This window comes from Ovis aries, chromosome 3, assembly GCF_016772045.2.
Source record: "Ovis aries strain OAR_USU_Benz2616 breed Rambouillet chromosome 3, ARS-UI_Ramb_v3.0, whole genome shotgun sequence".
NCBI lineage: Eukaryota > Metazoa > Chordata > Mammalia > Artiodactyla > Bovidae > Ovis > Ovis aries.
Genome location: NC_056056.1, coordinates 202,476,440 through 202,502,977, shown reverse-complemented (window position 1 = coordinate 202,502,977; position 26,538 = coordinate 202,476,440). Strand labels below are relative to the sequence as shown.

General features: G+C 46.2%; 1 protein-coding gene across 3 annotated transcripts in view; it reads left to right on the top strand.

Annotated features, from left to right (window-relative positions):
* The first annotated feature begins 8,407 nt into the window (after positions 1-8,407).
* The window catches only part of FAM234B (family with sequence similarity 234 member B), a 39,417-nt gene continuing 21,286 nt past the window's right edge, over positions 8,408-26,538 (top strand). For 2 of the 3 annotated variants that reach the window (XM_027967852.2, XM_060414211.1), the window contains exons 1-3: positions 8,408-8,465; positions 19,507-19,905; positions 23,692-23,790. In XM_027967852.2, the coding sequence (XP_027823653.1) occupies positions 8,429-8,465; positions 19,507-19,905; positions 23,692-23,790 (535 nt within the window). In that variant the 5' untranslated portion in view covers positions 8,408-8,428. Of the gene's footprint in view, positions 8,513-19,506; positions 19,906-23,691; positions 23,791-26,538 lie in introns of all 3 variants that reach the window. The other variant, XM_060414212.1, reaches the window with a different exon arrangement.

Genomic DNA, 26,538 nt, shown 5'->3' with positions numbered 1-26,538 from the left:
AAATCAGATTGATTATATTCTTTGCGACTAAAGATGGAGAAGCTTATACAGTCAGCAAAAATAAGACCGAGAGCTAACTGTGGTTTAGATCATGAACTCTTTATTGCAAAATTCAGACTTAAGTTGAAGAAAGTAGGGAACCACAAGACCACTCAAGTATGACCTAAATCAAATCCTTTATGATTATACAGTGGAAGTGACAAATAGATTCAAGGGATTAGATCTGATAGAGTGCCTGGAGAACTATAGACAGAGGTTCATAATATTGTACAGGAGGCAGTGATCAAAACCATCCCCAAGAAGAAGAAATGCAAAAAGGCAAAATGGTTGTCTAAGAAGGCCTTACAAATAGCTGAGAAAGGAAGAAAAGTGAAAGGCAAAGGAGAAAAGGAAAGATATATCCATCTGAATTCAGAATTCCAAAGAAAAGCAAGGAGAGGTAAGAAAGCCTTCCTCAAAGAAATAGAGGGAAACAACAGAATGGGAAAGAGTGGAGATCTCTTCTCTGGAGAAGGAAACGGCAACCCACTCCAGTATTCTTGCCTGGAGAATCCCAGGGATGGAGGAGCCTGGTGGGCTGCCATCTATGTGGTCGCACAGAGTCGGACATGACTGAAGTGACTTAGCAGCAACAGCAGAAATCTCTTCAAGAAAATTACAGATGCCAAGGGAACATTTCATGCAAAGATGGGCACAATAAAGGACAGAACGGTAGGGACTTAACAGAAGCAGAAGATACTAAGAAGAAGTGGCAAGAATACACAGAAGAATTATACAAAAAAGATCTTAATGACCCAGATAACCACGACGATGTGATCACTCACCTAGAGCCAGACATCCTGGAGTGCGAAGTCAAGTGGACCTTAGGAAGCATCACTATGAACAAAGCTAGTAGAGGTGACGGAATTCCAGTTGAGATATTTCAAATCCTAAAAGATGATGTGAAAGTGCTGCACTTAATATGCCAGCAAATTTGGAAAACTCAGCAGTGGCCACAGGACTGGAAAAGGTCAGTGTTCATTCCAATCCCAAAGAAAGGCAAAGCCAAAGAATGCTCAAACTACCACACAATTGCACTCATTTCACACGCTAGTAAAGTAATGCTCAGAATTCTCCAAGCCAGGCTTCAGCAGTACGTGAACTGAGAACTTCCAGATGTTCAAGCTGGTTTTAGAAAAGGCAGAGGAACCAGAGATCAAATTGCCAACATCCATTGGATCACAGAAAAGCAAGAGCGTTCCAGAAAAACACCTACTTCTGCTTCATTGACTACACTAAAGCCTTTGAGTGTGTGGATCACATCAATCTGTGGAAAATTCCTAAAGAGACAGCAATACTAGACCACCTTACGTGCCTCCTGAGAAACCTGTATGGAGGTCAAGAAGCAATAGAACCAGACCTGGAACAACTGATTGGTTCCAAATTGGAAAGGAGTATGTCAAGGCTGTATATTGTCACCTTGCTTATATAACTTATATGCAGAGTACATCATGCGAAATGCCCAGCTGGGTGAAGCACAAGCTGGAATTAAGATTGCTGGGAGAAATATCAGTAACCTCAGATATGCAGGTGACATCACCCTTATGGCAGAAAGAGTAGAACTAAAGAACCTCTTGATGATAGTGAAAGAGGAAAGTGAAAAAGTTGGCTTAAAACTCAACATTAAGAAAACTAAGATCATGGCATCTGGTCCCATCACTTCATGGCAAATAGATGGGGAAACAATGGAAACAGTGAGAGATTTTATTTTTTTGGTCTCCAGAATCACTGCTGATGGTGATTGCAGCCATGAAATTAAAAGATACTTGCTCCTTGGAAGAAAGCTATGACCAGCGTAGATAGCATATTAAAAAGCAGAGACATTGCTTTTCCGACAAAGGTCCACCTAGTCAAAGCTATGGTTTTCCCAGTAGTCATATATGGATGTGTGAGAGTGGAACCATGAAGAAAGCTGTGCCCCGAAGAATTGATGCTTTTGAACTGTGGTGTTGGAGAAGATTTTTGAGAGTCCTTTGAACAGCAGGGAGATCAAACCAGTCAACTCTAAAAGAAATTAGTCCTGAATATACATTAGAAGGACTGATGCTGAAGCTGAAGGTCCAATACTTTGGCCACCTGATGTGAAGAACTGACTCATTGGAAAAGACCCTGAAGCTGGGAAAGATTGACGGCAGGAGGAGAAGGGGACAAAAAGAGCAAAAGAGGATGAGATGGTTGGATGGCATCACCAACTCAATGGACATGAGTTTGAGCGGGCTCTGGGTGTTGGTGACAGATAAGGAAACCTGGAGTGCTGCAGTCCATGGGGTCAGGCGAGACTCAGCGAGTGAACTGAACTAAACTCCGAACATAAACCTGTTTGTCTCCGTGATTAGCCATGCAACTCTTGATCAGAGAGTGAGGTTCTCTGTGATGGGAAGTAAATGTGCCACCTGTACCTCCCCTTTTCAAACTTCCTGCTCTAAATGCAAGGCTGGTATCATAGGCTCCTTGGCATTTGCACCTCATCCCCAGATTTTTGCTGAGCACTTCCTTTGTTTTTCTCCATCTCCCTGCTGTCATTTCTTAAACATTAGAGGGACAGTGAGCTGTTTTAAAAAAATAATTTATTTTAAAAGTTTTGGTTATGCTAGGTGTCTGTTACTGCTGGCATGCTTTTCTCTAGTTATGGAGAGTGGGGGCTACTCTTTCTTGCGGTGTGTGGGCTCTAGAGCTCGGGGTCAGTAGTTCCAGCCTGGACTTAGTTGCTGCTTGGCATGTGGGATCTTCCCTGATCAGGGATCAAACCTGTGTCCCTTGCATTGGGAAGTGGATTCTTATCCTCTCCGCCACCAATGTAGTCCCCATGCTATCGCTGTTATTTGCTATAGTGAAAGAAAGAAAGTGAAATTCACTCAGTTGTGTCTGACTGTTTGCAGCCCCATGGACTATACAGTCCATGGAATTCTTCAGGCCGGAATACTGGAGTGGGTAGCCTATCCCTTCTCCAGGGGATCTTCCTGACCCAGGAATCAAACCGGGGTCTCCTGCATTTCAGGCGGATTCTTTACCAACTGAGCTATCAGGAAAGCCCACAGTATTTTTCCTTTTTGATCTCATAGGTATTGCTCCCTGATTCAATCTCTTTGGCACCCCTGTAGCAGCAGGGACAATACTCTGAGCCTGAGGTGTGTCTGCCAGAGAGTTCAGATTGGCCCTGGCCCTGCTGACGGATGGAGGAATGGTCATCCGTGGAGAGGCTGAGGAACCTCCCAGGAGAGCTTGTCCTTAGATGCAGCAGCAAGTCCTAACTCAGGACAACAAGCTCAGTTCCAGAGCGAAGCTTTAGTCCCTAGAAAAGAAGAATGTTTCTAAGTAGAGCAGAGCCTGATGACCCTCCCCCAAACTGAGGACTCAGGTCTGTATCCTGTAAAGATATGGGGTGACTGGGGTCGCAGAGACTGGCTCGAAGCTCACCAAACTGTTTCCTTTCCTTCCTACACCTATATCTCCCTGGCAAACCTATTTTGCATCTAGTTAGTTGCTCAGTTGTGTTGACTCCCTTTGCGACTCCAGCCCACCAGGGCTGTAGCCCGGCAGGCTTCTCTGTCCATGGGATTCTCCAGGCAAGAATACTGGAGTGATTTGCCATTTCCTCCTCCAGGGGATCTTTCCAACCCAGGGATCAAACCTGCATTGCACGCAGATTTCTTTAGTATCTGTGCCACCAGGGAAGCCCATTTTGTTTCTAAGTTCTGGCTAAATAAATGTGGGCAGAGGTCACATATATCACCTCCAGTCCTGGCCCATAAACTTCCTGCATGATCATAAGATACAGATGATCCATTGGGGACTCGAAGGCCTTAGGGAGGAAGAAGCACCAGGCAGAAGAAGCTGGTTCTCTGAATGATCTGGAGGAATAGAGTCTCAGGGCTGATTATCCCCACCTTCACCTTGACCTTGCCATGAGCAGAAATGACCTGATTCTTGAAAACCACTGAAGTTTTAAGATTGTTGATAATGGCAATAACCTTGCCCAGACTGACTCACTGGGTAAAACAAATAGCACTGTTTAATGAAAATACTACATTTGACCTTGAGGAAAAGGCAGCGTGGCATTTGTTTTTCTAATCAAGTGTCTAACACAGAAAGGACAGTCTTCCCCACCTGCCACTGCCCTGAACAGCTTTGACATTTCAACAGTACTCAAATATGAGGTGGCACTGGCTGGTGGGAGATACAGGAAGAAGTAACAGTTTCTGAAAGGAGGCGGAAATGGCCATGAGGCTTGGGACGGCTCCAGCGGTGCCAGGAGGGAGGGGTGGCAGCTGCTGTGAGGTACCGATTTCAAGAGGAAGTGGTAAAAGCTTGTAGGAGAGTCATGACCAGTAGAACGGAACGTATTGTCTAGAGAATGGGAAAGTACCAGATGATCAGATTTGCTTGTGAGCCCATGGAGGACGCTTGGAGATTTTTGAGCAATACTAGGGCTTCCCTGGCGGAGAAGGAAATGGCACCCCACTCCAGTACTCTTGCCTGGAAAATCCCATGGACGGAGGAGCCTGGTGGGCTGCAGTCCATGGGGTCACTAAGAGTCGGACATGACTGAGCGACTTCACTTTCACTTTTCACTTTTCATGCATTGGAGAAGGAAATGGCAACCCACTCCAGTCCTCTTGCCTGGAAAATCCCATGGACGGAGGAGCCTGGTCAGCTGCAGTCCATGGGGTCACTAAGAGTCAGACACGACTGAGTGACTTCACTTTCACTTTTCACTTTTCACTTTCATGCATTGAAGAAGGAAATGGCAACCCACTCCAGTGTTCTTGCCTGGAGAGTCCCAGGGACGGGGGAGCCTGGTGGGCTGCCGTCTATGGGGTCGCACAGAGTTGGACACGACTGAAGCGACTGAGCAGCAGCAGCGGGGCTTCCCTGGTGGCTCTGACAGTAAAGAATCTGCCTGCAGTGTTCGAGACTCGGGTTCAATCCCTGGGTCGGGAAGATCCCCTGGAGAAGGGAATGGCTACTCACTCCAGTATTCTTGCCTGGAGAATCCCCTGGACAGAGGAGCCTAGTGGGCCACAGTCCATGGGGTCATAGAGTTGGACACAACTGAAGGGCTAACACATTGGGCATCACAATGGTCATAAAAATCAGCAAATACTGTTTTCCACCACAAAGTATTGGAAGCTTAGAAGGTGAGGAAGAACAGTCCCACTGCAGATCCTTGTAGGGAGACCAGAATAGGTTCTGCGGTTTCAGCTGTGACTGTCATATATAGAATTTCTTTTCTTCACGGCAGGCACAGTGGTCAGACAGGGTGGGCTGTCCTCAGGCTTGTCTCCCCAGCCCCCCAGTTTCACTCCTCCTAGAGAGGTCAGGTAAGAAAGCCAGGAAGCCCAGGTGTTTGCATTTTCCAGGGTGCCCTCAGTGTCGGGGGTGGGGTGGGGGGGGCAGTTTGCACAGCAAGGCACTGAAGTCCGCCAGGTGACTAGAGAGCATGTCACAGGTTTTCTTTAGGTAAAAGTCGAGGATTCTGATTTGTTCGGTGGCTGCTTTGGATTTTTCCCTGTAATTGAACGAAAGTACATTAAATGTGAGAAACACTGTTTTAACCTGTGGTTCTTGTTGTTAAAATGAGGGGGAAAAGTGGAGGGGATGGGAAAGATTTCTGGAGTTAAGAGAGCCAAAGAGGAGGCAAGGTCAGGGAGCCAGGAGGGACGGACTCCTTGGCATCTGTGTCCCCCTGAAAATCATTTTGGCAGAGCTGGGGGGATGATGGGGAAAGGGGGAATGCCCAAAAGATTAGGCATAAGAAGGGCTAGAGATGCCGTATCTGTGGGATGCACATACAATTACACACACGTGCTGCACAAATGTAAGTGCTATGGGTGATGATAGTTTTTTTTTTAATGCATGCTATTATTCTCTTTTCTTTTTTAGAATTTTATTTTTATTTATTTGATTTATTTGGGGGGCCACACCTGTGTAAAATCTTAGTTTCCTGAAAAGTGAAAGTGAAGGTATTCGTGGCTCAGTGCCTCTGCATGGACTGCAGCCTGCCAGACTCCTCTGACCATGGGATTCTCCACGCAAGAATACTGGAGTGGGTTGCCATTTCCTTTTCCAGGGGATCTTCCCCACCCAGGGATCATACCTAGGTCTTCTGCATTGCAGGTGGAGTGTTTACCCTTAGGTCCCTGACCCAGGGATCAAATCTGTGCCCCCTGCAATGGAAGTGTGGATTCTTAGCCACTAGACCACCAGGGATGTCCCAACAGTATAGTTTTAAGAAAAGTTTTAATCAAACTTTGTACAATTTAATTAAAAATTAAAAAAAAAATTTGGCCATACTGTGCGGCTTTTGGGATCTTAGTTACCTGGCCAGGGATTGAACCTCGGTCCAAGGCAATGAAAGCCTGAGTCTTCACCATTGGATCACCAGGAAATTCCCTTGTACAATTTATTTTACTTTCATCACATAAAAAGGGATGTGATGAAAAGAAAAATGGACAGATTTTCTCCTTCCCTGCTCTCCTGTGTTTCTGGCTATTTCAGCTCACAGGCATCCTCTCCCAGAAACCCAAGTTCCTATCCTACAGCAGAAACTGATTCTACTCAGCTTAAAGGTTATTCTTCTCAGTCTTTAGATCTCAAGAATGTGTTCCAGTTAGCTAATCTGATATCAGGTAAGCCTCTACTGGTTTACTGTGACCGGTCATGGTGCTTTTCTTAGATGACCCACATAGATGTCAAACATGGTTTTTAATCATACCTCCAGAGAAGTGTCAGTGGACATTTTGGGAATGGTAGTACACACAAAGAATAAACAACTAATTTTACTAATCTGTTAAAGTATTATTAAATTTATTATTAAGTTATTAGGGGGCTTCCCTGGTGACGCAGAGGTTAAAGCGTCTGCCTGCATTGTGGGAGACCTGGGTTTGATCCCTGGGTCAGGAAGATCCCCTGGAGAAGGAAGTGGCAACTGACTCCAGTATTCTTGCCTGGAGAATCCCATGGATGGAGGAGCCTGGTGGGCTAAAGTCCACAGGGTTGCAAAGAGTTGGACATGACTGAGCAACTTAACTAATTAAAGTATTATTAAATTTATTATTGTTATTTCATTGTCAAAAAGTAATAAATTATTAATAAAAAGGAGAGCTAACACAAAACACGCAGTGCCACACATGGTTCTGTGTGCTTTGCATGTCTCCATTTAATTCTCAGGAGGGCTTCCTTGTTGGCTCAGAAGGTAAAGACTCCACCTGTAATATGGAGGACCCAAGCTTGATCCCTGGGTGGGGAAGATCCCCTGAAGAAGGGCATGGCAACCCACTCCAGTATTCTTGCCTGGAGAATCCCATGGTTAGAGGAGCCTGCTGGGCTACAGTCCATGGGGTTGAAAAGAGTGGAACAAGATTGAAGTGACTCAGCATTCATGCTCATGCAAGCACGGCCTGGCTCCAGAATCTTCCTTCTGTCGACATGAGTGATATTATATTTTTGTGTGGGGTAAAGTGCAGTGGAGATAACTGTTAGAATGCTGGGAATGCCCCCAGAGGACAGTCCTAAGACTGTTTCTCATGCAAATAAGGCAGTCCAAGTGAGAGAGCTCTTAGAACTTTTGTTTGCCACTAAGAAGTCACATCACCTTTATAGACCTTAGTTTTCTCTTCAGTAAAACATGGAGTCTCTAAGGTCTGCTTCAGTTCTAAGATAAATACTGTCTTCAGCATTCCTGGACTAAAATGCCTACCTCTTGGTGCCTGAGGGGAAGAAACAGGACTGGTCGTGCGTCCTTAGACCCTTCAAGCTGGAGGCTGCGGGGTAGGGTGCTGAGTGGATCCCTGTAAAGAACTGGTAACCAGAGATGAAGCTTAGAGCTCCAGGGGAAACCTCGCCTTTAACCTGAGAAACGTAGAGAAAACACACTTACTAGGTGCCTGCTGTGTGCTACGCGTTTTAAATAGATTATGTAATATCATCCTCACAATATGCTCCTGAAGTAGGTGCTATTATCTCCATATCTAAGCCGAAGCTTAGTCATACAAGTGACTTGCCCTAGATGGCCCAGCGAGGGATGCGGGCTGAATTCAAACCCGTCTGACTCCAAAGCCCAGGCGTATTTCACAACCCTTGCCTCCTATTTATTATCTCGTTCCGTGCTCACTGCAAGCCCGTGGGCTGTATCAGATCCCCCAATGGGGAGGGAGAGTGAGGCTCAGAGCGGTGACTTGACCTGCCCAGTAAGGCATCTGTCCGGGAGGGGGCGGGGTGGAGGGGCAGGAGCGCGCACGTGGGCGCGGAGGCGGCAGCGGGCGCCTCCTCCAGGCCCTGCCACGCCGCCCGGCTCCCACCTTTTCAGGTCCCGGCCCCGCGCACCTCGACTGCGAACTACACTTCCCGGCAGGACGCGAGCGCGCGCACGCGCACCGGGGCCTCCACCATGGCGACCGTGCTGTCCAGGGCGCTCAAGCTCCCCGGTAAGCTGCAACCTCGCGACCACCTCGCCCCCGCCGGACTTGGGGAGGTGAGGACTCCAGGCTCCCGGGGGCCAAGCCTATCGGAGTCTGGCCCCAAACCGAGCGGAGCTGCAGGCGCGCGGAGGCGAGACGGTGCAGCCCCCCCGCGGGCTGGGGTCCACGCGCCACCAGGGGGCAAAAGAGGCGCCCGGCGGGTCGGGGGTTGTCGGCGCGGGGCGAACCTGGGAAACGCGGGGGGAAGGACCCCGAAGGCGCGCCGGGATGGTGGCCTGGCGCTGCGGCGGCGGCAGCGGATGTCAGGGCGCGCGTCGCCGCTGTCCCCAGGGGAGGGCGATGAGGTTAGCATCCTTTCCCGAGCGCCGCGAAGGACCTACAGGAGGGTCTCCAACTCTTCCGTCTTGGGCTGGACTGGGGGTTGGGGGCACGGGGGCGGCAGGATGGCGAGTGACCCCTTTGGAGCAGCTTCTCCATTTAATGACAACATTGATGCGGTGAGGTAGGTGGAACAGGTATTTCCCCTCCTAAAATATAAATTGTCAAATTGACTTGTCCAGGGTCGCACAAACAGCATAGGAAAAGCCTGGACTTGAACATGCGAGGTCTTCTGACTTTAGATTCTGGGCCTTGGGTTCCACTTGTTCAGCCTCGGGCTCTCAAGCCTGAGCATTTATGAGGATAATTTATTTGCACCGGTAAGTTGCAGATAATGGACGGAATATTCTCTTAAGGAGGCACTAGTGGTGAAGTCAGAGCTAATTCAGTACTTGGGGGCAACAGCTCCAAGTTTTTGTTTTTCCTTTAAACCTCCAGAATGGAACTGTCCTGCTAGAAACTTGCTATTTTAATAAAAGTATATTTACTCTGCTCAAATAAATTTTAGATTTTAAGGCTTTAGAAAAATGTATGCTTTTATCTAAATAAGTTTGTTTGTTGTTTTTGATGTGGACCATTTTTAAAGTCTTTATTGAATTTATTACAGTATTGCTTTTGTTTTGGTTTTTTTTTTTTTTTTTTTTGTTTTTTTTTGGCCGTGAGGCATGGGGGATCTTAGCTCCCTGACCAGGAATCAAACCTATACCCCCTGCGTTGGAAGGCAGTCTTAACCATTGGACTACCAAGGAAGTCCCACCTAAATACATTTTAAACATTAAACTATAAACTTTGTTTGCTGGTAAGTTGTTAGTGAGAAACACAGTTGCTTCCCTAGCATGGGTAGAAAGGGCTGATTGGGTGTCTGGCAGATACCCAGTGGAAGGTCCCTGTTCTCAAGGAGTTTCCAGTCTGCTATATTGTGCCATGACTGACACTGGGTTGGTTGTGAATTTGATATGAATTTGCATTTCTGCCCCCAGATTTCATGACTTTAGACACTTTTTCTTTGCACATGGTCTCATTATAACTTTGGAAGGAACGCTGATCTCTCTATTGGAGTGTGTATGTAACATTGGAATAGAATGGGGATAACCCTTTACCTGCAGGATTTATTTTGAAGAGAGTAGCTGTGTATATCCTTAGTGTAGGATAGTGTCCTCCCATGGGCTTCTCAGGGGACGCAGTGATAAAGACTCCACTCAGGAGACTTGGCTTCGATCCCTGTGTTGGGAAGATCCCCTGTAGGAGGAAATGACAACCCACTCCAGTATTCTTGCCTGGAGAATCCCATAGATAGAGGCACCTGGCAGGCTGTAGTCCATGGGGTCACAAAGAGTCAGACATGGCTGAGCACACCTACATAGCATAGCATAGCTATCCTCCCAAGGGATAGTGGGATGTCAGATATATTTAGCTTTGTTTCTCCTTTTCTTTTAGATTCTTTCCCCCCTCGCGCCCCCTCTGAAGTGAAGTGAAAGTTGCTCAGTCGTGTCTGACTCTTTTCGACCCCATGGACTGTACAGTCCATGGAATTCTCCAGGCCAGAATACTGGAGTGGGTAGCCTTTCCCTTCTCTAGGGGATCTTCCCAACACAGGGATCAAACCCAGGTTTCCTGCATTGCCGGCAGATTCTCTACCAGCTGAGCCACAAGGGAAGCCCCTCGCCCCCTCACATATAGCTAATTGTCATTCTCAAAGGCTGGAAATGCGAAACAAAAAGTCTTGCTTTGGGAACTCTTGAGCTCTTTTGCATGCTGAGGCTTCATCGTTACTCCTGGACTATTCAGATGCAGTAAGTGTGTCAGCTGACCGGGTAGGGGAAGCACAGTCTGGTCCTGGACCTGTGTGTGTGGACGGCAGTAGGGCCCTGAGCACTCAGGTACTCTTGATACTTTTAGGTCCAGGTGATTGTAATTCAGTCGCTAAGTCATGTCCGACTCTTTGTGACCCATGGAATGCAGCATGCCGGGCTTCCGTCCATAACCAACTCCCGGAGCTTACCCAAACTCATGTTCATTGAGTTGGTGATGCCATCCAACTGTCTCATCCTCTGTTGTCGCCTTGCTCCTCCTGCCTTCAATCTTTCTCAGCATCAGGGTCTTTTCCAATGAGTCAGTTCTTCGCATCAGGTGTCCATAGTATTGGGTCAGCATCAGTCCTTCCAGTGAATATTCAGGAGTGATTTCCTTTAGGATGGACTGGTTGGATCTCCTTGCAGTCTAAGGGACTCTCAAAAGTCTTCTCAAACACCACAGTTCAAAAGCATCAATTCTGGGGTGCTCAGCCTTCTTTATGGCTCAACTCTCACATCCATACATGACTACTGGAAAAACCATAGCTTTGACCACACAGACCTTTGTCAGCAAAGTGATGTCTCAACTTTTTAATATGGTGTCATAGTTTTTCTTCCAAGGAGCAAGTGTCGTCTAATTCCATGATTACAGTCACTGTCCACAGTGATTTTGGAGCCCCCTCAAAATGAAATCTGACACTGTTTCCACTTTTTCCCCATCTGTTTGCCATGAAGTGATGGGACCAGATGCCGTGATGTTCCTTTTTTGAATGTTGAGTTTAGGCCCAGGAACAAAGGCTGTATGTTTTTTTTTAGGTGATGTGGGTCTTTCGGGTTTTATCCTCATGCTTTTGCTTTTCTCCCTCTTGCCCTTTCTCCCTTCTACCACAAATACAACTGTTAGCTTTTATATTAGATAGAAGTTGCTTTCTGAGAGCCCTTTTTGGGTACTCTGTAAGTGGGTGTGTGAAGCTGTCATCCTGTTTTGGCTACTGTATCATGTTACTTTAGTTAACGTCCTCACTATTTATTTATTTATTTTTTACACTGAGTATCATTGACATGTAACATCGTATTAGTTTCAGGTGTACTAATAATTTGATATTTGTAGATACTGCAGAATCACTACAATGACATCCTCACTATTTTTATGTGTAAGGACGCAGAATAGAATGGTGGTGAAGAGCATGAGAGCGACTTGGATTAATCCACTCTTTATCAGATTCTCTTTAACCTTTAGTTTCTTCATATGTAGTAATAATATTATTATGGAACCTTTCACTGTTAGCCACACAGTAGGGTTATTTGGCATAGTAAGAGATGGATGTTCTGAAGAAGTTTGTTGATCTTTGATATATGTTAATTATTCAGTAAGGGTCAGCCATTATTATCTTCATCATTAGCACCATGATCTGGAGAAGGCAATGGCACCCCACTCCATTTACTCTTGCCTGGAAAATCCCACGGACGGAGAAGCCTGGTGGGCTGCAGTCCATGGTGTCGCTAAGAGTCGGATACGACTGAGCGACTTCAGTTTCACTTTTCACTTTCCTGCATTGGGCAAGGAAATAGCAACCCACTCCAGTGTTCTTGCCTGGAGAATCCCAGGGATGGGGGAGCTTCATTGGCTGCCGTCTATGGGGTTGCGCAGAGTCGGACACGACTGAAGCGACTTAGCAGCAGCAGCAGCACTATGATCTTTGCAAATGTGGTAACTGGAGGGAGGCCTGATGTAATGTGCTCATGGCCAGTGTCCATCAACCTGGTGAAGAAAGAACAGTCCCTGGGATGTCTTTCAGTTCCATATCCTTTCATCAAGCTCAAGATGGAAAGACGTTTGGCCGACATGCGTAGAATGCAGTTAATTAGTAACAGAAGGACAATGTGAGATTCATAAAGCAGCTGGTGGGGCAACTTATCTCTTAGAATATATATTTTTAGTTCATTTAAAAGTTTAAAGGTCAAACACTGAAGGGAATAGAAGAGCATAATGTTATTATAATGGTTTGTTTTATTATGTGTAACTTGGAATGATTCTGTGCCCTTGGATAAACTAATTCATGATGGGAGTGATTTACCTTTAGTTGCAGTAGAGTGTAGGCGATAGTCTGTGTAAAGTGTAGTGCATGTCACAGAGTAGGATACATTATAGTATGTTTTCCTGAAAACACTTGGGGCTGGTACACTTGCATCTCTTTCCTGTTGATATTTTCCTCTATCTCATTTTGGGATTGCTGTTTGCCCAGCATCCTGTCTTTCTAAAAGTGACAGTCGTGGGAAGCTTATTTACAGTGATGTATTCTGAAATTGGGCTTCCCAGGTGGAACTAGTGGTAAAGAATCCACCTGGCAATGCGGGAGAGGTAAGAGACACCGGTTTTATTCCTGGGTCAGGAAGATTCCCTGGAGAAGGAAATGGCAACCCACTCAGACAGAGGAGCCTGGCAGGCCACAGTCTATGTGGTTGTAAAGAGTCGGACACAGCTGAGTGTCTAAGCACATTCTGAAATCAGTGTCCTCTCTTTATTTTCTGAAAACCTTTCATTGACTAAAAATGTGGGTGGTGGCTGAAATCAGCAGACAAGAGGTTGGTAAAATTCCCTGAGGTTTGAAGCATGGATTGGATGTTACTCCTCAGCCTGAGTATAACTTTAGGCAAGTGATGTACTATATATTTCACTCTTTTTCCGTGAATAGATAGAAAACATATTTTACTTAGGACTTCTGTAATTGAAACTTGCTGTAATAATTAAGTGGAAGGTTGCTTTTGCATGTTCTGGAAAAATACATATTAATAGTAAAAAAGTCAATATTTATTTTCCTCTGTAATTTGGCCAAGCACTGGTTGTAATCTGTGGTCCCTTAAAGAAAGCATATGTGATCTTTTGTGCTTGCCTTTGTATTTCAGAAATATCATGTCTGGGTCATTTCTTGGATTTTGCGGTCTCATTTTCTTTCTTTGAGGATTTTTCCATATTGCCACACTGTCATTTAGTAATGTGTTTTGCTGTGGAGAAGTCAGCCTGATTTTTGTTCCCACCGTTCGTGACTTGGTTCTTTTTCTCTTGGGCTGACTGCCACTCACAGGAGTCTGTCTTTGTCCTTGGAGTTCTTTGCCTTTACTAGGATATATTTCAGCATTGATTGCTCTGTATCAGTTTTTCTTGAGACTCAGTGGGCACCTTATTCTGCAGTTTCAGGTCTTGGTCTACGGCAGGAACCTTTTTCGTATGGGCTTCCCTGGTGGCTCAGATTATAAAGAATCCACCTCCAATGCAGGAGACCTGTGTTCGATCCCTGGGTTGGGAGGATCTCCTGGAGAAGGGCACGGCAACCCACTCCTGTATTCTTGCCTGGAGAATCCCATGGACAGAGGAGCCTGATGGGCTACAGTCCATGGGATCCCAGAGAGTTGGACATGACTGAGCAACTAACACTTAACTGTAGGAGCTTTATTTGTATGTCTTTTAAATCATTTTTGGTTTCATTTTCTTTTCTATTTTCTTCTTCAGTTACATGTCGATTGGATCACTTTTGTCCCTCTCTATCTGTCCTTTTCTTTCTAGTCCTTTTAAATACCTTGCTATTTTTCTTATGAAGTGCCGCGATAGTACAGCCTTCAAGCCAGACTGCCTGGGATTGAATCCTTGGACTATCACTTATTTGCTGTTTAACTATGGGCTGGCTACTTAAACTTCCAAACCTCAGTTTCCTCATCTTTAAAATGGAGATAATATTGTGTCTGCCTCAAAGAGTTGCTGTGATAATTTACTGAGCTAAGGCAGTTAAAGGGCTTGAAAGAGAGTATAGTAAGTACGCAAAACTGCCAGCCCTTGTTATTTCCATTTCATCTCGCTTGACTTTCACAGTCTAACCTTAACATCTCTATGCTCTTTTCAGCCATTTAGGTTCTTTTTGCCGATTCCAATAAGGGGATTGTTTTATTGTAAGACTGTTTTATTCTTTTCTTCCATCATTTTCCCGAGTCCTCCTTGTTTACTTTTCATCTTCTCTGTTGAATCATCGTTTCTTCTTAGAAATGTTCTGTTTTTCCATGAACCCTTATTTCAGAGAAGATAATTGCTTGAATTTCTTGGATTCTAGGGGGAAGTATCTGTCACTGTTTCTTCTATTTTGTGGTTTCATTTGTCCAGCATGTGTTCTGTAGCTGGGTTTTTGTTTGCTGGGTTTTGTTATAATTTCTTTCTTGAATGTTTGTAGAACTTTGCAGTAGCTTATGGACTGAGTACTAATGACGGCTGTGTTCTGATTTCTATTCGTATTTAGATGGGCGGCTGTTTTACAGCCAGCTATTGGCTGCCTGGTGGGCAGAGGCTGAATGAATTTGGGCAGCTGAGGCTGGAACCTAATCTAGGCTGTCAACTCAAATTCCTTTCCCGCCAGTGCTCTTCCTTTGTGGAGGTTGCTTCATCACAGGCTGGCATTTGTCACGGGGCCTCAGAGTGCTGGTTCAGCATTTACTTCTGTTTCTTATTCTGCGTGCATGATCAGTCATGTCCGATTCTGCGACCCCATGGATGGTAGCCCACCAGACTCCCCTCTCCATGGGTTTTGCAGGCAAGGATAGTGGAGTGGGTTGCCATTTTCTCCTCCAGGAGATCTTCCCGACCCAAGGATCAAACCCGCATCTCCTGTGTCTCCTGCATTGCAGGCGGATTCTTTACCCTGTAAGCCCTTGGGGAAGTCCCTTGTTACTTGTGCCAGCTGTCAGTTTATTGACCCTGAGCTCCACATTCACTTTTGTTGTCTCATCTGTAAACGTGGATCTGGACCCTTTAAATACCACGTTTGTCCTTCTGGGCTACAGTCTCCCCATTCTAGGATACCTTTTGGATTTCTCTTCCCAGATTTATATTTACTTTCCTTTCACTGTTTAATCATTCTCTGCATGAAACTGTCCTGTTTGAATTAGTGGCTGGTTTCTGTCTCCTGATTGGACCCACACTGTCCAAAAAAAATCCGCCCCTTGAGAACTGCCAATGTTACCTTTTCTAACCTGTCGCACTGCCAGCCTGCTTCTTGTAAAGAGAAAAGCTCGTTCTCTTTCTTCTTCAGTCTTATCTTGGCTGTTCACGCCATGGTGTTGAATGAGGCTCACTGATGCTTCTGGGACCCCCAAGCTTTGTCTTTCTGAGGAGAAGATTATTTGGTTTGGCTTTGTATCTGGGGAACAAGGGAGGCAGCGCAACTGATTGGTTAGAGCCGTGGATTCTAATCAAATTGCCTGAGGTTGAATCCTGGCTTTTCTTGTTAATTCTGTGATCTCAGGCAACTGACCTCTTTATATTTTAATCTTCTTGTTGATAAAATGGGGATAATAATGACACCTACCTCCTGGAGTGGTTGTGAGGATTAAATGCGTTAACCCCTGTAAGCGCATGGACCAGTGCCTGGCGTACTAGCTCTTAGTACATTTCCATTGGTCATCCATGTCGTCACTATTATTAATTCCGTGAACTCGGCTCCTTGCTGGAGACCTGAGATGTATGTCCCTATTCTTACTATACTCCCTCAGTTGGATGCAAGTTTCACTGCCTTTGGCAATGACTTTTCATAAATTACAGTTTGGGGATGTGGCTGTTTCCTTTTTTATTCTTTGTCTATTTTTGTTTCTTTTTCTTCCCCTCTGGTTTTAGGGAGAGACTGACAGAAAGGCCATCCTTTGCCTTCGTTAACTAGCAGCACCTAATCTTTTTAGAGGGACCAGTTTGACAGAGGCTTTGATTTTCAAAGAATGCTTGTAATTTATAGATTTATTAAAGAATTTACAAGTCTCTGCAGCATTTGCAGTCAAGTTCTCTTCTTCCCTGTGATAGTATATCATAAAATGAAAATGGATTTCCTTTAAACTGTTTTTTTTTTTTCACTAGTATTACAGTCATAATTTCACTTTGGGCAGAGATGCTATTTTAGGCTGTATTTGTTGCCGGCTGGAAACTGACTAGGAAGATGGAATTCAGTTAGTGTCCATGCTGAATTTTTCACTTGATGCTAAAAATCATGTAATTGTAGGACAGCTTGAGCGTATGTAGAAAGTGCTTTGGAGTTTTAGTTGAATCAGGTGTTGAATCAGTGTTAGCTGAATCAGTGATGGGACGACCAAGAAAGCTGGCCTGATCCTAGGTGGTGGTGGTGGTTTTTCAGTCACTAAGTTGTGAGTCTTTGTGACCCCATGGGCTACAGCACGCAAGCCTTCCCTGTTTTCCACTATGTCTGGAGTTTGCTCAGATTCATGTCCACTGAGTCAGTGATTCTATCCAACCATCTCATCCTCTGTCGCCCCCTTATCCTCCTGCCTTCAGTCTTTCCCAGCATCAGGGTCTTTTCCGGTGAGTCAGCTCTTTGCATCAGATGACCTAAGTATTGGAGCTTCAGCTTCAGCGTCAGTCTTTCCAATGAATATTTAGGGTAGATTTCCTTTAGGATTGACTCGTTTGATCCTAGTTACAGGTTTTGAATTGTAGTGGCCCGTCTGCCCTCCCCTGGTCAGACTGCACCCCTGGGACCATATTCAGGTCTGGGAATTGTCCTTTGAAGAGCATGGGCATGTTGTGTCCAGAGGAGAGGGACCAAGGTGTCATGGATGCTTGAAATAATGCTTCTTCAAGTAATGGGTTGAAGAGGTAGAGATATTTAGCCTGGGGATGAGGAGAAGGGATGAGGGCAGAGAAGAGATAGAATACCAACAGTAATAACAGAAGCTGAAATTTACTGAGCTTGACTCTTACGTCAGCACCGAGAACCATGTGTGTATTATTTAATCCTCATGACAGTGGCTCATTGGTAAAGAATCTGCCTGCCAGTGCAGGAGATGCAATGCAAGAGACACAGTTTCAATCCCTGGGTTGGGAAGATCCCTTGGAGAAGGAAATGGCAACCCACTCCAGTATTCTTGCTTTGGAAATTCCATGGACAGAGGAGCCTGGTGGGCTACAGTCCATAGGGTTGCAAAAGAACTGGACACGACTTAGTGACTAAACAACCATAATAAGCCTGAAATAAAGGCATAAACTCCTCCAGTTGCTGGCAGTTAGGGCAGGGGGCGGCTTGGGAGGAGGAAGGTTTAACCCCCCCACCCCCGTAAATGTCCGCCTCCTGCCACCCCAGCAAAGATATGGTCTAAATAAAACTGGGATGCTTATTGTGTAAAGCAGTGTCAAGACAAGTCCTCCATCTCCACATGCCTGCTAGATTCCACCACTCCCAGCTTGCAGGATCAGAATAGCAATTTTCAGGTAACCACTGTTTATTGAAACATGTACTGAAATGGTGTTAGACTCTCAGGAAGGTTCTCAAAACTAAGTTTTTGGTAAGATGTCTCCAGGTGGCTTTCAGCATTTGACTTTCTTCGTGGTTTTCATAGAAACAGTTGTCTGCTAAGTCGCTTCAGTTGTGTCTGACTCTTTGGGACCCCAAGAACTGTAGCCTACCAGGCTGTTCTGTCCATGGACTTCTCTAGGCAAGAATACTGGAGTGGGTTGCCATTTCCTCCTAGAGGGTATCCTCCCGACCCAGGGATTGAACCCGAGTCTCTTACGTCTGCTGCGTTGGCAGGAGGGTTCTTTACCACTAGTGTCACCTGTGAAGCCCAGAAGCAGCTGCGAAGTCGCACATGTTGGCCTGTGAGGAGCGGTGTGCAGAGAACAATGGTTCGGAAAGTTTAGAGGAGTCATGGGACAGGTTGGAACATCACCACTCTAAGAAAATCAAAGGAAATATGCACATTAGGTGTATGCAAGGTGTTCTTTGCAAGGACTGATGCTGAAGCTGAAACTCCAGTACTTTGGCCACCTCATATGAAGAGTTGACTCATTGGAAAAGATCCTGATGCTGGGAGGGATTGGGGGCAGGAGGAGAAGGTGACGACTGAGGATGAGATGGCTGGATGGCATCACCAACTCGATGGACGTGAGTCTGAGTGAACTCCGGGAGTTGGTGATGGACAGGGAGGTCTGGCGTGCTGCGATTGATGGGGTTGCAAAGAGTTGGACACGACTGAGCGACTGAACTGAACCGAACTGAACTGAAGGCCCATGGAAGAGCCATGGTCTTTTCGTTACTGAGAATCACACAAACTAACAGAACTTTTTAAGAAAAACTAGTATTTGAAGTTAGCTATTTTCTGTTTCTTTTAGAATGTTCTTAAACTCATGAAAGTGATAATTCTAGAACAGCAGTGCCCCACCTTTTTGGCACCAGGGACTGGCTTGGTGGAATACTAGATCCCTCTCATGGGCTGTTTACGGTAGGGTTCGCACTCTTATGAGAATCTAATGCCGCCACTGATTTGACAGAAGGCAGAGCTCAGACAGTGATGTGAGTGATGGAGTGTGTATGTGTGTGTGTGCACGAGCGCCCAGTCATGTCTGGCTCTCTGCAAGCCCGTGGACTGTAGCCTGCCAGGCTCCTCTGTCCGTGGGATTTCCCAGGCAAGAGTACTAGAGCAGGTTGCCATTCCCTTCTCCAGGGGATCTTCGTAACCCAGGGGTTCCTTATCTCGTGCATTGACAGGCAGGTTCTTTACCAGCTGAGCCACAGGGGAAGCTGAGTGATGGGGAATGGCTATAAATACAGATGGGGCTTTACTTGCTCACCCACCTCTTAGCTCCTGCTGTGTGACCCAGTTCTCTGTTGGGGAGCCCTGTTCCAGAGCACTGTGATTTTCTTTCTTTTTCTCCCCCATCCTTTCCCCTCTTTTGCTGGCATCTGTTTTTATAGATGGCTCCACGGTCCAGGCTTATCAGCCTAGACCTGTTCTGTTCTGTGTGTTCTCCTAGGTGTTTCCAGTTTCCATGTGTTGACTGAAGGGTCTTCCTTGCAAGTCCCCCTTGACCATCTGGCTTTCTGTCTTTTCAGGAAAGAAAAGCCCGGACCTGGGGGAGTATGACCCCCTCACACAGGCCGACAGTGATGAGAGTGAAGATGATCTGGTGCTTAACCTGCAGCAGAAGAACGGAGGGGTCAAGAACGGGAAGAGCCCACTGGGGGAGGCACCGGAGCCCGACTCGGATGCCGAGGTTGCAGGGGCTGGGAAGCCACGTCTCTCCGAGGTCACCCCCGAGGGGTACCCCTTGGAGCCCCTGGGGGCCCTGGAGCAGAAGGCGGCCTCCTCCGTCGCGTCCTACGTGCGCACATCTGTCTTTCTGCTGATGCTGGTGGTCTCCATGGTCCTAGTGCTCGTGTGTGCTTTCCTGATCCCCTGTCCCCCCCGAGACCTGCACAGCACATGGAGCCGCCACCTGGGTCCCCAGGGAGGTAAGCGGCTGGGGGGGTAGGGTGGGGGGTTTCAGTCTGTAAAACTCCATCGCCTGTCATTCTGGAAAGTGCCTGATGACACTGAAAATTTCCTTCAAGTCTTTACATGTTAATGCATGTCACCTACCATTTCTCTTGCTGTGTGCAGAGACGGTTTGGAAGTTAAGGTTGGACATAAGACAAAAAGATGGATTGGTATGGTTCCAAAATCTTGGGAGGATGGCTGGCTGTGTTTCTACTGGGGAAGGTCTTATTTGGATGCAGAGAGAAGAAAGCCCTGGTTTGCTGGGATCCAGATGTGCAGCTGAGGCTGGATCAGGGGAGGGCAGAGCCGGGGGAAGGAAGATTCACAGAGAAAGCGAAGCTCCCATCCCGGCCAGGCCAGAGGCCATGTAGGGCTCCTGTAGGGCACTTGGGCAGTCGCTGATCGTGGAAGCCCGGTCTAAATTGAATTTTCGAATAATTTTTTAAAATTTATATTTTATTGAAATATAGTTGATTTGGGGGGCTTCCCTGGTGGCTCAGAGGGTAAAGAATCTGCTTGCAGTACAGGAGACCTGGGTTCAATCCCTGGGTCGGGAAGATCCCCTGGAGGAGGAAATGGCAGCCCACTCCAGTATTCTTGTCTGGAGAATCCCATGGACAGAGGAGCCTGGTGGGCTACAGTTCATGGGGTCACAAAGAGTTGGGCATGACAAAAGGAATAACAGTTTCACCTTCATAGTTGATTTACAATGTTGTATTAGTCCCTGCTGTACAGCAAAGTGATTCAGTTTTATCTATATAGCTTCTTTTTTAGATTCTTTCCACTATGAGCTATCATAGGATATTGAATATAGTTCCGTGTGCTCTACAGTAGGACATTGTTATTTATGAAATAATTTCTTTTCCAGAAAAAAGAGAGTTACTTTGTTGCAGTAACTTTTTTTTCCTGCTCTTAATGGTTGGAATGTTGCTACCGAAGTAATTCTGGCTATTTTGACTCATTTTGGAGCAGGTTTCTTTATTTTTTATTTTTATTATGTTTTTTATTGAAGGAAAGAGTCTTTAAATTTTACAGTGCCTTACAGTTTTCAGAAGTTTCTCGCCTGTAGTTTCCTATAATCCCATAATAACCGCTTTTAAAAAAATCCACCTTGTTGCTCTGCCCATCTTTCCTCTTAGCCACTGGTAACTTTTAGTTTGTTCCCTGTAGCTGTGAGTCTGCTTCTTTTTTTGTTAGAGTCACTGTTTTGTTGTATTTTTGAGATTCTACATATAAGTGATCCTGTACAGTATTTGTCTTTTGTCTGCCTCATTTCATTTAGCATAATACCCTCCAAGTCCATCCATGTTGCTGCAAATAGCAAATTTCATTTTGTTTATGACTGAGTAGTATTCCATTGTATATATGTATGCATATTTGTATACAAGGTATATATATATCTTTTCTTTTTAAACTTCTTATTATGTATCAGGGTATATAACCAATTAACAATGTTGTAACAGTTTCAGGTGAACAGCCAAGGGACTCAGCCATACCTACAGATGTATCCATTCTCCCACACCCTCCTCCCATCCAGGCTGCCACATAATTTGAGTAGAGTTCCATGTGCTGTATCTTTATTGAGATCCTTGTTGGTTATGCACTTTGAATATAGCAGTGTTCCACATCTTAACTTTATCCATTCCTGGCGATGGACACTTAGGTGGTAAAGCAGGTTTCTTTAACACAACTTACTCTGAATCAGGTCTGGAGATCCCATCTAACTGTTAGTGTTGAGTGCTCCTGTCTCTTGTAAACTGTACCAGGCAGAAGGGGCTCAGAACACACAAGCCCAACTGTGGCACTTTGGTGGATTGGCTGTTTTGTGTTGAAGGCGTTTGAACAACAGCAGGTGCAAGAGGGCCGCCGACCTTCGAGCCTTCCTAAAAGCAGGAGATGAAACTCCCAGGTGAAAGACGCTCTCCCTATAGCAGGAGAAAATAACAGTCTTATTACCTGAGATTGAGGCCGAGAAAAATCTGTGTACGTAGACCTTATAATTCCCCACGTGTCCTTCACCTCCTCACCTTATCCCCCTCTGTCCACCAAAGGGTTCCACTGTCCTGAGTTTCCTGTAGGTATTCCTTTACTTGTGTTTAAAGTTCTGCCACATAGATTTGTATCCCTAAATGATCCACCCTTTAATTTTGCCTGTTTTTGAGCGTCATATAAATATAATCATGCAGTCTTCTGTGACTTGCTTTTTTGTTCAGCATATTTAAAGAAAATATTTGAGGTTTATCTGTTATCAATGTACTGTCACTAGAGTTTCTTTATTTTCACCAGTAATTTTCCATGGTGTGAATATCCCGTGATTTAGCAATCCATTTTACTGTTGGTGAGCATTTAGGTGGCTTCTATTTTTTAAAAGTAAATAATACCAAAAAAAAAAAATTAAGTAGTACGACTACCCTGGAGAAGGAAATGGCAACCCACTCCAGTATTCTTGCCTGGGAAATCCCATGGACAGTGGAGTCTGGCGGGCTACAGTCCACAGGGTCGAAAAAGAGGTTGGACACGACTTAGCCACTAAGCAGCAGCAGCAATACCGCTAAGAAGATTCCTGACTGTGCTTCCTGGTGGAGTATAAGAATTTCCCTTGAGCGTAAACCCGGGAGTGAAATTGCTGGTTGGCAGGCGTGTTGTATGTCTAGGCATGTGTGCGTGCCAAGTTGCTTCAGTTGTGTCCGACTCTTTCGCAACTCTATGGCCTATAGCCTGCCAGTCTTCTCTGTCCATGGGATTCTCCAGACAAGAATACTGGAGTGGAAAAAACAAAAAAATACTGGAGTGGGTAGCCATTCCCTTTTCCAGGGGATCTTCCTGACCCAGGGATCAAAGCTGTGTCTCCTGCTTTGCAGGCAGGTTCTTTACCACTGAGCCACCTGGGAAGCCCACACGTCTAGGAGTTTATTTTAAATCATTTTCCTTAGTGGTTGTACCAGCTTACACTTCCAGCAGCCACGTGTGAATTCTCTCTGAATTTGACAGTCATCCTCTGACTGCACGCTGTGTGCGTGTGTGTGTGTGGAGGGGTGATGCTGCCTACCTTGTCACTGCTCGGTGGAGGAGGAAGTCCAGGCCTCTGAGGACACCAGGGGCGGGGGGCTGCCCCGTGAACGCTTGGTGGAGGTAGGACTCTAGGCTTCCCTTGTGTGTGGAGGCCTGAGTGCTGCTAGGTGAGGATGAGAGTCCAGCCTCCTCACCCAACTTCTCTGACATGACCTTGGGGCGAGAGGGGCCTTGTTACCTGGAAAGGGTTTCCACTTGGCCTGTCCTGTGGGCCGGGGTGGGGCCACAGTTTTATCTGTGGTTTTTGGAGTAGAATGGTTATTGTTGAACACTTCTTTGTCTTGCTGGGCTGCGCCTTTCCTATCCTTTGGCTGGAGACCAGCTTTTGTGGGGCCTTCCTGTGTGTCCCTGTTGGCATTTCTGGGATGCCAGCTTCTGCAGCACCTTCCCTGGGATATGTGAGGTCAAAGAAAGCCCAGGGGAACCCCCAGATTGTCCTTCCTCGGGGCTTACCATTCCCAGCCGATCTGCCTTCTCTCCTCCTTCCAGAATCTTCTCATGTTTGACTTACGGGTAATGCCCAGGGATTCTAGCTGTCCTTAGTGAGAGGCACAGGCAGAACTGGGTCTGTGTATCTCATCTAGGAGCTGAGATCTGCCTGGTTTTTATGGAGCGTTCCCTGTCCAGCCTGGAACAGGGAACTGGTCTGTGTCACTTGCTGAGGGCTCTGTGTCTCTTGTGTCCATCAGGCGGGGACCTGTCGCCATTGGACCTGGCGGATGTAAATGGAGACGGCCTGCGAGACGTGCTCCTCTCCTTCGTGCCGTCAGGGAACGGGAGTGCGGCCGGTAAGAGGGTGGCTTTTGGAGGCCTGGGTGGGAGGAGCTGGTTGATTGGAGGGTATGAAATAAGGGAGGCATTGGGGTTGTGAGCTGATGAGTCTACAGTGAGGAGAAAGCCCTTGGCAATCCCTCGTACCCAATGAACCTGGTCATCCCTAGATAAGATATGATACACAGACCTGCTTCTGACTGTGCCTCTCACTAAGGGCAGCTAGAATCCCTGGGCATTAAACATAAGTCAGGTTCATGCAGGAGCTTGTACATAATGCCTGTTTGAAGAAGTCATGGCAAGTGAGAGCTGCAGGGCACTTTCAGTGGCCGCCCTGTTCAGCGACGACCCTGAGATCCAGAGACAAGGTTTCTTGGCCACACGCCTGCCCTGAATAGCACCAGCGCTTTGGTTGCTTGAATTTTCCCTGAGTCAGTCCTCCCCGGCCTCTTAGATGATAGTAAACATAGGCTCTCATCCCTGGCAGAAAGCTTTTACTGATGTTCTAACATATCCTTACGCATGTACGTCTTGCCTGGGTGTTTTCCTCTGACCCCATCTGTTTGCTTCTTTGTCTCTGCTCCCCATCCTGCTCCCTGAGGGATGAGAAGCGGACCTGTATGCATTAAGTCAGCAGGTTTGCCGGTCTGCAGGCTTCCATTAGGTTTGGCCAGTGGGGAGCACAGGCCAGAAGCTGGAGGAGAGGCAGAGTAACCAGAGGGAATTTATCTCCCGGGCTTTCCCCATTGGGTCTCCTTGATCAGAGGTCACAGTCTGTCTCAAGGTGGTCCTCCCACGGACCTTCTTTTTCTGGCTTCTGAGACTCCTTCCTTCCTCCCCTGTCTCTTGGGTCCTGGGAGTGGTCACAGTTCTGAGGGACTGTACTGTCTCTTGTGATTTCTCTTGGGTCCTGGGAGTGGTCACAGTTCTGAGGGACTGTACTGTCTCTTGTGATTTCTCTACACCCTGACCACATCTTTATGTCTTTATTAAACCTTCACAACTTACCCTACTTGAGTGGGCTGTTTTCTGGGGGGACCCCAGCTGATACATATCAACTTCAGAAACAAAAAAGTTACATTTTCAGCATAGGTACATGGGGCTTTTGGGTTTGCCCTGCAGTCTTCATTTAAGTGGATTTGAGCTGCAGTCTGTAAACTGATAACAGTAGCTATGGTTGGAGGCAGAGAACGCCCTCCTAGGGCTTCCCAGGGGTCCGCCTACTAATGCATGAGACACAGGAGATGCCAGTTCAGGAGATGCGGGTTTGATCCCTGGGTTGGGAAGATCCCCTGGAGGAGGAAATGGCAGCCCTCTTCAGTAGGAGAAAATTGCCTAGAAATTTTCTCTTGCCTGGAAAATTCCATGGCAGAGGAGCTTGGCCCCACTATAGTCCATGGGATCACAAAGAGTCGGACACACCTCAGTGAGTGAGCACGCATGCACAACCTCCTAGCTACTTTTTAATCATTCAGGCCCTGAAATAAAAGTTTAGGTACATTGTAGAGAGCATTAGAAATATCTTCTCAGGGCTTGTGCAATATGTGGAAGCAATTTGGGTATAATTTTTTTTTATGGGAAGAACCTCTAGCCTAGAAATTGACTTATATGATTGAACTTTAATTATATTTATATATTTTTTCCGCTTATGACTGATCAGCTTTTGAAGTAAAAACTCCCCCCATTCACTTTTTAGAGATTTTTTTTTAGTCATTTGGTATTTTGCATGATTTGAGTTTGGACATAAGATGGACCAGCCTGATTTGGTTATAGATTATAAAAAATAATAATAAAGTGAACACATAGTACTTTCTATGTGCTATGCACTATTGTATATACATATTATGAATGGATTTATCCCTCAGTGTTCCTATAAGACAGACTAATGTTATTATCCCTATTTGCAGATGGGGAAAACTGAGGCATAGTGAGGTGAAGGAACTTACCTGAAGCCCCACAGTGGCAGTGGTAAAACTGGGATCCAGATTGTACAGCTTGGAGATTCTGGGGAGTTCATGACCTTGACCCTTATGTCAGACTGCTGTGCCCGTAACCCCAGCCAGTGGGTTCAAAGGTCTGTGCCACTGGATGTGAGGAGGACTGCGTTTCTTATATGACCTGCTGTGCTCCTTGCATAGAGCTGCACTGGTTCTGTTGAGCTACCAAGGAGAGTGGTCTCTGCCTCAAGGAGTCGTCGTCTGGTAGAGAAGGGATCACCCATCACCACCCAGAAAAAGATGAGTCACACAGTTGATGTGGAGTTGGTAGGGATTTGAAGAGGGAAGGACAGCCAAGTCTGTTAATGAGAGTGTCCCTGGGAAGTCTGGGAGATAACATGTATTGCCACGATTTACCATGTAAATTGCTGCTCTGGCAACAAGGTCTGAATGAGTGAGCCAGTTTGTTACTTGCTTTTAGATTGTTTGTTTATTTCAATTTTTTGAGCATATTATGTGGCATGTGGGATCTTCGTTCCCTAACAGGCATTGAACCTGTGTCCCCTGCAGTGGAAGCTTGGAGTCTTAACCACTCCACGCCCCCAGTAGGTCCCCTTGGTTGTGTGTATTTAATTAACAGTTTCAAGGACTAGGCACAGTGAAGCTGTAGAACCTACATGTCCAGTCCTTACTAGCTCTTGCTAGAAGTGGGGAAGTGAGTTGGGCCTTCTGCCCGTCCTGAAAGTGAGTGTGCAACTGGCGAGAGCGAACATGATGCTTCTGATAGGGTTGCTGCGTGACGCAGAGGATTGTTTGTTACAGAAGCGG